At 28.0% G+C, this 12,253-nt stretch overlaps 2 protein-coding genes across 2 annotated transcripts; both read left to right on the top strand.

Moving 5' to 3' along the window:
• Window positions 1-5,232: 5,232 nt before the first annotated feature.
• On the top strand, window positions 5,233-6,371 carry Triagg1_8140 (uncharacterized protein; the record flags this gene model as incomplete). Its single annotated transcript, XM_062902954.1, has 2 exons — window positions 5,233-5,831; window positions 5,885-6,371. 2 exons carry the CDS (start codon window positions 5,233-5,235, stop codon window positions 6,369-6,371), a joined length of 1,086 nt encoding a protein of 361 aa, XP_062752985.1.
• A 770-nt stretch (window positions 6,372-7,141) lies between these two features.
• Window positions 7,142-8,215, top strand: Triagg1_8141 (uncharacterized protein; the record flags this gene model as incomplete). Its single annotated transcript, XM_062902955.1, has 1 exon — window positions 7,142-8,215. One exon carries the CDS (start codon window positions 7,142-7,144, stop codon window positions 8,213-8,215), a length of 1,074 nt encoding a protein of 357 aa, XP_062752986.1.
• Between the last annotated feature and the right edge of the window lie 4,038 nt (window positions 8,216-12,253).

Here is a 12,253-nt window from a genome sequence, read left to right on the forward strand (position 1 = left end):
ATTATTATATACTTTAATAATATTTTTATTTACTTTAAAAATTTAAAAAAATATAAGGAATATATTAAAAAAGTATTATAAATACTTTAAAATAACTAACTCCTAGTAAAACTTAAAAAATATAACTTTTATATATAAAAGGTTATATTCCTAAAATATATTATTACCTTAGGAAAAGTTTAAATAAACTTTAAAAAACTTAAAGTAATTAATAACTAAAAATTTTTAAAAAATATTAAGTAAGTATAAAGCTTTTTAAAATTTATTAATTATTACTAATACTTTATTAAGGATTTTTTAAAAATTACTATATTATTTATAAACTTAATTAAAAAAAATATTAAATTTAAATTAATATAAAATACTTTAATTACCTTTAAATACCTTAAATAAGCCTTTATTACTACCTTAGTATTTATAATATTTAACTTTAATAAATTTATTATAATTAAAACTAATACCTTAGATTATATAATTAGCGGAGTACTTTAATAATTAAATAATATACTTAAGAAAAAACTTAGGCCTATTATTTATTTTTTTAAAAAACTAAATAAATTAAAACTTAAATACTTTATTTATAATAAAAAGTTTATAATTATATATTAAGCACTTAGTAAGTAATATTAGAGATATTATTATAAAAAAAGCTAATTTTTAATTATTATTTTTATAAATTATTAAAATATTACTTATTTTATAATAATATAAAAACTATTTTATAAATAAGTTAAATACTATAAGTAACTTTTTAAATTTAAACTTATTATTAAATATTATAATAGTTTAAATAATAAATATACTAATATACTTAGTAAATACCTAGACTACTTTTAAAAAATTTTAGAAATTAAAGCCTAAGTATTAGAGAAAAACTAATATAAAGATTTTATAATTAGATTAATTAATATAATATACTAAATTAAAATAGATAATTTAATTATTAATAATATAAAGAAATATATTAAAAACTAAGAAAATAAATAATACTTAAAAAGTATTTTTATAAATATTAAATACTTAATATTAAATAAACTTATTTAGGTATTAGAAAATTTATAAAGTAAGGTAATAAAATTAGTTTATATATATAAGCTTAATAAATATTATAAAATATAAAAAACTATTTAGTAAGTTATATAATACTTTAAATTTAAAGATATTAAAAAATAAGTATAAAAAATTATATTTAAATATATAATATATAAATAAGCTAAGGTATTATATTATTTTTTTTATAAAAAATTATAACTTTTACTAATTTTAGTAAAAAATTAGAAATTTATAATATTTAACTATATTATTAAGCTTTTACTTTTTAAAGAATTTATAATTAATAGAATATAAGATAGTATTTTTATAATAATTAACTAATTTTTAAAAATAGCTTATTTTATTTTAATTACTAAAAAAAGCTTTATAAAAAACCTAGCTTATATTTTTTTTTAAAATATTTATATTTATTATAAACTATTAAATAAAATTATCTTTAATAAAAAATTAATATTTATATTAAAATTCTAGTAATTACTTATAGTAAAAATTAAACTAAAATATAAAGCTAGTATAGTTTATTACCCTTAAATAAATAAATAAATTAAGTAAATTAACTAAATTATTAAAACTTACTTATAATATTATATTAACTTTAATTAAGATAATTAAGTAAAATACTTACTAACTACCTAAGTATTTTATAATAATATATTAGTAAAATTTATAAACTACTTACTATTTTATATAAACTATAGGTTTAAACTAAATTTACACTAACCTTTTATTAAAAAAGAAAATATTAATAAAGCTATTATTATAGTAAATAAACTTAAGAAACTATATTAAGAATTATAAGTATAGTTTAAATTTATTAAAGAATAAATAGCTAAATTTACGGATATTAAAAGGATTAAAGAATTAATTTTTAAAAAGGGGGATATAATTTACTTACTTTAATATTTATAAAATAATAAATAACTAAATATTAGGATTAATAAGTTAAGTAATAAATTTAACTTTAAAAAACTTAGACTTTATAAAATTATAAAGAAAATTAGATTTATTAATTATAAAATAGATCTTTTACTTACCCTAAGATAATAAAAAAAAACTATATATTTAAACTTTTATATTTTACTATTAAAAAAAGTATTAGTAAATAAGGAAATAAGTAAAGTTATATAAAATAAAATTATTATTTAAGGCAAGGAATTTAAATATAAAGTTAAAAAACTTAAAATAATAAGATTTAATAAAAATACCTAATAAACTAAATACCTAGTAAAATAAAAAGGCTATAATAAAATAAAAAACTTATAGTAAATTATTAAGGACTTTAAATACTTAAAAGACCTTGTGAATAACTTTTACTAAAGTTTAGGTTTAGTAAAGAAGGGTTAAAAGTGTCTTAATCTATAACGTTAACTACGGAACCCGCAGTTATAAGATTAGTTAGATTAGGTAATAATATTATAGCCTAATAAATAGCCTCTGCCTCCTTATGCTTAACCCTATCTAACTCCTTTAAATTGTTAATACCCTGCGTAACTGCATAAGTTATTTTCTTTAGCTAAAGTTGCTTTTATTTACAAAAATATTTAATTTTTGCATTAACAGTCTTACGTTCCTCTTTAGCCTTCTTAAGAGCGTTTTTATATTAAGTATAAAATATAGCGATTTTGTGAAGCTAAGTAGATAATAAAGGACGCGCGTTATATAAGGATTTATTGTTTTTTATATATTTAGTATACTAAGTAGAATTCTCTTTAGATATTTAATACTTTAAGAAGCTTTACTTCTTCTTATTAGAATAATATATATAATCTTTTATTTTAATAGAATGCGATAATATAATTTCTAAAAGAATATTGTAACGCTTTATCTTAGGATGGGATTTTTTGCGAATACCTGATATAATAATTAACGGAATACGGTTAATATAAGAAAAAGGGATATTAATAAGGAAGGAGGGGGAACAGCTACTTATACTAGCTATAGTAAGGTCTTAAGGATAAGACTAATAGGAGGGGGGATATTATATTATAACCTGGCTCTTAAGGTTGTAATAATAGGCTAATAAGTTAGCCCGGACTAGATTAACTTTAATCCTTTAACTAATTAAGAGAGGATTAAGATATAACTTCTTAATCTAATAAGAGATTAATAAATTATCTATTAATCTAGGAATAGATTAATAAATAATCTATTAATTTAGTCTAGGTTAACTAAATATATAAGTTTACTATATATTACTTATTAAAACACTTAAATAGCTAGTTATTATTACAGCTATAGCGTTTATAATATAATTAAATTAGAACCTAGACCTTTACTCTTATTTATATTATTAACTAGTGATAAGATTGCCTATTAACTAACCTAATCGCTCCACTAATATAAACTATAGAACCTCTCTAAGGTTTATCCCTTGGGAAAAGCACTGTCTATACTAATATATAGGCACTGGTTTATTATAAGGCAGCTTTTTCTTTACTACTTAATTTTTTAAAGTTTTTAGGCCTCCCCTTAGGATTAATATAGAAGGTAATAAAATTTTTAAGTATAGTGTTTAAATATAATTAAACTTATTCTACTACTATAAAAAAGAGTTAAAATATATATTATACTAGGCAGAAGTTAATAATAATAATAATATTTAATATTATATTTTATTTAGCTTACTATTATATATTAATTTTATTAATCTAATTTATAATTTTAGTTTTAGTAAAAGATTTTCCCTTTTTATTTAGTTTAGTAACTTCTTTTATATTATTAAAAATAAAAGCTATAAAGCCTCTTAAGGCTATTTATACTATAGTTAATATTACTATTAAGCTTAATTTAGCCTTAGTAAAGCTAAGTAAAAGTATTTTATTTATTCTAAAGGCTTTTATAAAATATTTTTTTTTCTTAGGGGTAAAGGAGAAAATTATAAACTCTCTTATTCTTAGGCCTAAGGGGGTTATTTCCTTCTAGGGTTAAGGGTCTATTACTAATCCAGGGGCAATAGGATTTATTCTGTTTTAGTTATCTAAAGGGTTTGCAGATATTTCTATCTCTTTAAAGTCCCCTAATAGGACCGTAAATAAGAAGAAAGTATTTATTTTATCTAATAGCTAGTTAGACAGAGTAAGGTTTTTAATAGTTAAGCACCCAAAAGGTAGGGTACCTGTAAATATAGGAGGGAAGCTTGTATACACACCCACTATATGTCTGACTTAATCAGCTTTTTTTTTTTAGAAAGCTAATCGGATTGGGCTTGTTGTTTTTCAAGTGACTGCAGAATCAGTTGTATAGTTCAATTAAGGAAATTATTGTCACTCATTTTAGTTATACATGGAGAGGTGAGGTAGGACACTCTGCATGTTGCTTCATATTGATGCGGACTAGAGAATATAATTACCAGACGAGCGAGGCTGTATCACAATATTCAGGATGAAAGCATTACCTTTAACATCAAGGGAAATAGGATAGTTTTAGCAATCAATTGGAGTTTATACAATTTCTGTTGAATTAAAAAGTGATGCAGTGGAATCATCGTGAGAATTACGAACAGTTACAAACATAATACCAGGCACACTATGGACTGTAGAGAGATGTGGACTACTTTCCCAAGGATACCCATGGCCCAAGCATAGCCCCGCTATGTATACAGGTAGTTTTAGAGTAGTTGGATATTGCGATGAGCAAGATGTGCGTATTTGTTTTCTTCCGTAATATATTTCATAGTGAAATATTATTCTTACACTGCGGCTATATGCATCATGGCATGAAAGTAACATGCTCCATCGGCACTGGTTTTTTTAATTGGACAAATACTATCATTGCATACACCTCAAAATACATTTACGTAGTCTTATTGAGCAGTTAATTTCCGAGCCACAATAGGTTCCAATACCCCTGAAGAAACGCTTATAAAGCGTCCCACATTCTTACACTTAAACGCGCGGCACGTTGTAAGTCCTGCTATTTTTTTCGGGGAACAATGTGGGCTTGCTATTGCCAACAAGGACAATCGGAGAGGATGTGGATTGTTGACTCATTCATTGACGGCATGATTGCTAATGCCACAAGGTCGGTGAGCCTTATGTCAAAACGCAAAGAGAATGAAGGTAATCGGAAAGTGTCTATAGTTTAATATAAAATGTTCGACATAGAACTGTACAACCATACGTATTGTCATTGGCTATCTTAACACCACTTAAACAGCCTTGTACAATCTTTCAAGTCATCATGTCTCGATTTTTAACCACAGCCCTCCTCCTTGGACAATCTCTTGCTTATGACACTATTCTCGGCTTTAATTCCCACCCAATAGTTGAGACTCGGTCACTTGATGAAATACACAAGGCTGCTCTCAAGGAGGGTGGGACAGTTACCGTGTGGCATGGAGGCGACGAAAAGGACCAACAAGAGACTCTAAAAAGTGCTTTCGAGAACCGCTTTCCCGGAATGACTCTAAATATAACTGTGGACCTCTCGAAATATCTCGAGGGAAAAATCGATCAACAGTTATATGATAATGACGTTTCCGTTGATAGCATAATTCTTCAGACACTACAAGACTTCCCCCGTTGGCAACAGGAAGGCGCCTTGCTCAATTATGCCCCCGTCGGATTTGACAAGGTATATCCTACATTCAAAGATTCTATATCAGCTTCCTGGTATGGCTATAGCATCTTTTTCTGGAGCATCTCATGGAATAGTGGCAAGCTACCCAATGTCAAGAATATATCCTCCTATAGCAGTTTCTTGGAACCGGAGTTCAAAAACAAACTTGTCCTAACGTATCCTAATGACGACGATGCTGTTCTCTTTGCTTTCTATCAGATGTGAGTTGCTTACTTCAAGACAACAAAAATACTTGGCTATTAACCATGGTTAGTATGCAAGAACTTGGAACCAAATGGTTTGATAGCCTTTTGAAGCAAAATCCCCGATGGGTTCGTGGGACTGCTACCCCTCTTACCATCCTGAGCGCGGCCAACTACTCTCAATCGGCTACATTTACGAGCTTTGGTGGATTTAATCCCGGCAAAAACATCAAGGTTGCCTTTCCAAATGATGCAAATTTCGTCAGCTGGCCCCAGACTGCGGCAATTCTGAAGAATGCACCACATCCCGAGGGCGCAAAACTCTTCCATAACTATCTTCTTAGCGCCGAATATCAGCGTACTGTTAGCTTGAGTGTTCGACAGGACATCAAGTCTTCCGAATCACCATATTCTGACATAATGCATACACCCCATACAAACCCGACGGCATTTGCTCGGTTTATGGACGATCGCGTTACTGTTGAGCGGTTGAGATTTTTCTTTGAGAATCGCCTGGGGTCTGCGCAAGGGCTGAGCCCATTGATCGATGATATTTAGAAATACAGTGCTCGGAATTATATATCTTTGTATATGTTTATAATTGATGGTTCACGATAACACCTGGGTCTCTAGATGTGATGGGTAATGAGGTTCGGAGGAAAATATAAGATCATGCATTGAAGTAGGATGAACCAATTTATATGAATGAAGGATCCAATCTGTAGACACCAATTGGGTAATTACCATGTTCATGCCTCAGAAGGTTTAAACCATGCTCAGCTTTCTTTTTTCCTTATAATGAAGAAGTATCAAGCCTTGTAATGGCAAATCGAAAAGTCTGGTTTAACAGTATCGCTCAGGCAACGCCGGGATAAAAAGGCCTACCCATAGTGAATGAATAACAAATTTAAATGTATCTAGTTGATTATATCGCCCATTGCAGTCTGTCCGAATCGTTTGTGGGATAATATGGAACCCTTCGGCAAATAGAGGTAGTTCAATGTACTGCTGACTCTTTGCCCATCTTCACAGCAGACTGGTGCCAGCACAGTGCAACTTTCGACCTCCTGGAAGCAATAATTGGAAATATGGATTAATTTAGATCGGCGATATCAGAAAGTCCCCTTCGGAGATCAAATTCACCGCCTGTTACCATGTTTGGTGCCTGGCGGAGTTAGTTGTAACTCCATACAAACCCGACACTGCGAATTGGGCTCTCAGCTGTAGCTGTAAAATGTATATAAAGCATTTGTAGAATCGTCCTTGATTGCAGTTCCTTCACCAACCAAAGAAAATTTGAGAGTAAAACTAGAAGCACCAACTCAGCCATGTTTCTAACAGCAACATTTGCTTGCTGTACCCTCTTCGGCTTGGGAATAGCTGTCTCAGAGCCCAGACTCCTCAACCCTGTCCGTACGGTTTTTCAATTTCCTCCCAATACTTTTTTCGAAAACCTTGCCGTTCGATCCAATGGCGAAATTCTCACGGGCTTACTTAACGAGCCACAACTTTTCGCCATTGATCCAGACCCAGAAGCTGGAGCTCCCCAGGCGGTTTTGGTACACGAGTTCACCGATTCACTCGGTCTTGCTGGTATCGCCGAATACGAGCCTGACGTCTTTGCAGTCATATCTGGACGGTTCAACATTCCCGCTGGAGATGTTGGTACTGGGTCTTGGAATGTTTGGAGTGTCGATATGAATGATGTTTCCGTTCAGGGCAACGTGCTCTCTGGGTCGCCAAATGTTAGTCTTATTGCTAACGTCGCATCCGCCAATTTTCTCAACGGTATAACATTATTGTCTCAGTCCGAGGGCACATTTCTCTTGAGCGATGTCAATGCTGGCGTTGTCTATCGCCTTGATACCCAAGGCAACTATGAGGTCGTCATCAACAGTACTCTGACCAATTCTGTACCTGAGCCGCCTGTCCCTCCGGCTGGAGTGGATGGGTTACATGTCCATCATGATGGAGATTCGAAGATGCTCTACTTTGTCAATGCTGGTCAAGGGTTTTTGGCCAGAGTTGCGATCAATGACGATGGGACACCGGCTGGAGACATCGAAATAGTAGCCCGACCGTTAGAGCCAGTCGATACATATGACGATTTTACTCTGGATTGCGATGGAAACATTTTCCTTGTGACGGGAAGTGGAAATGGCGTTGAGAGCATCTCTATCAATGGACAGCAGTCCATTATAGCCGGCAATGTCAATTCCACGGAAATTGCAGAGCCTACATCTGCTGCGTTTGGCCGTGGTTCAAATGATAACAATGTTCTCTATGTCTCCACTATAGGGGGCATGGAAGTGCCCGTGGATGGTAATATTACCATTGGAGCCCAGCTTGTAGCTGTTACAACAAGCTCACAAGGATCCGCCGCTTGTGCGTTGCATCTCTAGCGATCATCACCACTCACTGATGTTGACAGTAGGCTAATTTTCCTGCCACATACATTATGACACACTTCTGTTGTACTCTTGGAAGTTTATAATTCATTTTGGGACCGCCGTTTTGTATTCCCTTAGACCGCAGTATAGCCACTGTTCGACAGCCACCCGAAGAAGTCTGCCGAGGCAAAGTTATGGCCTGCGGCTAGATAATATGAGCTTACATCCTTAGGTTTAATAGCATTTATTTAAATACTATCGTATATACCATATTTTATATTTACATTTCACTAGTAGCATAGCTGTTATTAATATCCCTACTGGTTTTACTACTGACCCTGAAGATGTGTCACAAGGGGGAAAGAGATGATCGAGAATGCTTTCCTTACGGATAATTTAGTAAATAAGATGAGTTTTATTTGTTTCGAGATTGAATTTGTTGGAGAAATCTTTCTCTCTAGCAATTCAATGTATGTCCGTCTACGCCAACGCTCATGAAAATTCCTTATGGCAAAGCCCTCGAGGGTTTCACCCACGATATAGATAAGCGGATTAATTCAAAATGTTCTTTTCATTTACACTCATATTTTTATTCTCAACATTATCCCTATTTAAGTGTTACCCCACGTTTGTAAACTGTCTATGCTAATATTGTTACAGAAAGACACATTCAAAGATCAACGGCAACTCAGTATATAACCACTGACACATTCATAGCTTGTGATTTATCGCTTAGTCACAACTAGCGTTTTTCTTAGTATTAGAGATCCTAGAATGGTATTAAAAATCGGGTTAATGGAAAAAATCATTCTCATTGGTCGCTAACCTTACGAAAACAGAAGTTTTCTTTCGGTATTTGTATCCAGAATTGGTATTTTGCAAAATTTGCGGTGCTGTAGGTAGGATTGAACTGTCAGAGACGGCGGCGTACGAGAGAGTAATAGAGTTAAGGAGAGGTTCTAGTTATCACAAAGGGATAAAGTAGCTAAAAGGTATATAATAACTATATTTATCTCTAACCTTCTTTAGAACTAAGGGGATTTATACTTCTTTATATAGTAAATCCTAGCTATAACTAGCCTTTAAGTAGTAACTTTAGTAATATTTACTAGCTTTATAGCTTTATTATACCTCTTCCTTCCTTAGGCCCTTAATAAGCTATTTTTTTTTCTTTAAAATATACCTTTATATAATTTTTTATAATTTTCTTTTATACTTTTTTATAAAGTATTATTAAAGTATTAGCCTTAACTTTTTACTATATAAGCTATAGTAAAATTTAATTATAAATAAAAAACCTTTATTTAATATTATAATAATAAAAAATATAGTCCTTAAGTAAATAAAGGCAGAAAGCTATATAAAAGCTATTTATTATAAAGTAATTTACCTTTTATAATAATAATTCTATAAGGTAGGTTTATAATTATTAATTATAATACTTAAATTATAAAAAAAGTATTTTTCTTTTTCTTTTTATAAAGTCTTTAATTACTATTATTATAATTATATTTTTTTTTCTTTATTAATAATTCTACTATAATACTTCTTTTAATTATATTTTATTAAAAGCTAATACTAAGTATTATAGTAATAACTATAACTATAGCTACGCCTACGCCTACGCCTTCCCTTATTATATTATTAAAAGCTAATAAATAAGTTATACTTTATCTTAGCTTTTTTTTTTTTTACTAAAACCTAATATAAGCCTTATATTTATAAATATTATATATATTATTATAATTATTAAAAGCTAGGTAATATAATAAAATATTATTATAATATATTAAGTATATAGCCTTATTTTCTAAGTTTATTTTACTAAGGCCTTACTTACTCCTTCTTAAATAATAATAATAAATATTTTTATTATAATAATTATAATAATACCTATATTTTTATATTAATTACTAATAGGGTTATATATATAAATTTAATTAATAAAATTAAGTTTAATAACCTTAACTTAGTAAATTAATTTTATAATAACTATATAATAGGTATTAATATATACCTAGGCCTATGTTACTATACTTTAAGTAAACTATAAAAAAGCCTATAATAAAATAAAGCTAGGTTTTATATTAATAACTCCTATTTATTAAACTTATACTATAGTAATAGTATAATAACTTTATTTATGTTATATTTATAAAATTATAAATACCTAAGTTTAATTAAATATTATAAATTTATTATATAATCTTTAAGCTATATTTATATTTTATATTTTAATTTATTTCCTTTAGCTTTACTAAGTTACCTTTTACTAACTTTTTTTATAATCTTAGCTTATACTTAGCTAAGCTTAAGATATTATTTTTATTACTATAACTTAGGATTACCTTAATTCCTAGGTTAATATATTATAAACTAAAGTAACCCTTATTATTAATAATACTACTATAGGTAATATTAATAAATAAGGTATATTTTATAACCCCTCTGCTTTTATAATATTTTAATATAATATTTAATAGCTATAGTATTTACTAATAGCTTTAGTAAAAAAAAATAAAAAAAATTAAAAAAAAGTAAAAGGGATTAAAAAAAGTAAATAAAAGTAAAAGAAATTAAAAAAAAGTAGTAAAAAGTAAATAAATATAAATAAAGAATTCCTTATATTTTTATAAGGTTTTTTCTTTTTATAAAATTTATATTTTTACTTAGGGTTTTTTTTTAGCTTTCTTTTACTTTTTTTTATTACTAAGGCTTTATAAATAAATCTTATATATTTAAGTAAGTTTTTTAAGCTAATACTTATATATTATATTATATACTATTATAAGTTATATTTACTAAGTTTTTTACTATTTAAGCTACTTTAAGGCTTTTATAGCTTTTTTTTTACTTTATCTTTTACTATAATAGGCTTTATAAATAAATCTTATATATTTAAGTAAGTTTTTTAAGCTAGTACTTATATATTATATTACTAACCTTACCTTTACTATTACTATAGACTATACTTACTAAGCTTTTTATTATCTTAGCTGCCTTAGGGAGCTTATAGGTTTTTCCTTATTTCCCGCTGTAAATCTTATATATTTATATAAGACCTTTAAGCTAGTCCTTGCCTTAGCTATATACCTCTGTAGATTATATTCGCTAAGCTTTTTACTATCTTAGCTACCTTAGGAAGCTTATGGGTTCTTCCTTACTTCCCGCCGTAGATTTTATATATTTATATAAGACCTTTAAGCTGGTCCTTGCCTTAGCTATATGCCTTTGTAAATTATATTCGCTAAGCTTCCTATTATCTTAGCTACCTTAGGAAGCTTATGGGTTTTTCCTTACTTTTTATAGTAAATCTTATATATTTAAGTAAGCCCTTTAAGCTAGTATTTATATATTATACTTACTAAGCTTTTTACTATTTAAACTACTCTTAATATAGCTAGGGTATTATCTATGCCTTAGGACTTTGTAAAGTTTTATTAAAGGTTATTTTTATATTTCTTTATAAAGTTCTAGTTTATAAAGTCTTTTCTTAGTACTTAGGAATTATATTCTTTACTATAGCCTTTTTATTTTATATAATAAATATAACTTTTTTTTTTTTTTTTATATTTTATAATTTTCTTAATATTATATATTTTTTTTAATATAAAGGGGTTATCCTCTAGCTCCTTAAGAACTTTATTTTTATTTTTAAATTCCTTAAGGATTATAATATTAAATACTAGGTATATTTTAACTAAGGTTAAAAGTCTTAGCTAATAAGTAAGGCTACTTATATTAATAACCTTATTAATTTAATAAAGTCTTATATATTTAAGTATTAGCTTCTAACTTAATTTCTTAAGTTTAAAGTTCTTAGTTAATACTAATACTTAATCTCTTATATTAAATACTTTCCTTTATTTTCCCTTATTATATTATTTATAATATAAGTTACTAAAGTATTATAAAGTAATAGCTATATTTTCTTAATCCTTAATTATTTTATTAACTTAGTTAATAATATTTTTATTTATATATTATAAGTTATTATTATTAATAAAAAAAGGGTTAAGTTTATAATTTAATAGTAAGTATACTAGTATT

This window comes from Trichoderma aggressivum (genome assembly GCF_033847375.1).
Source record: "Trichoderma aggressivum f. europaeum strain CBS 100526 chromosome Unknown scaffold_038, whole genome shotgun sequence".
Taxonomy (NCBI): domain Eukaryota; kingdom Fungi; phylum Ascomycota; class Sordariomycetes; order Hypocreales; family Hypocreaceae; genus Trichoderma; species Trichoderma aggressivum.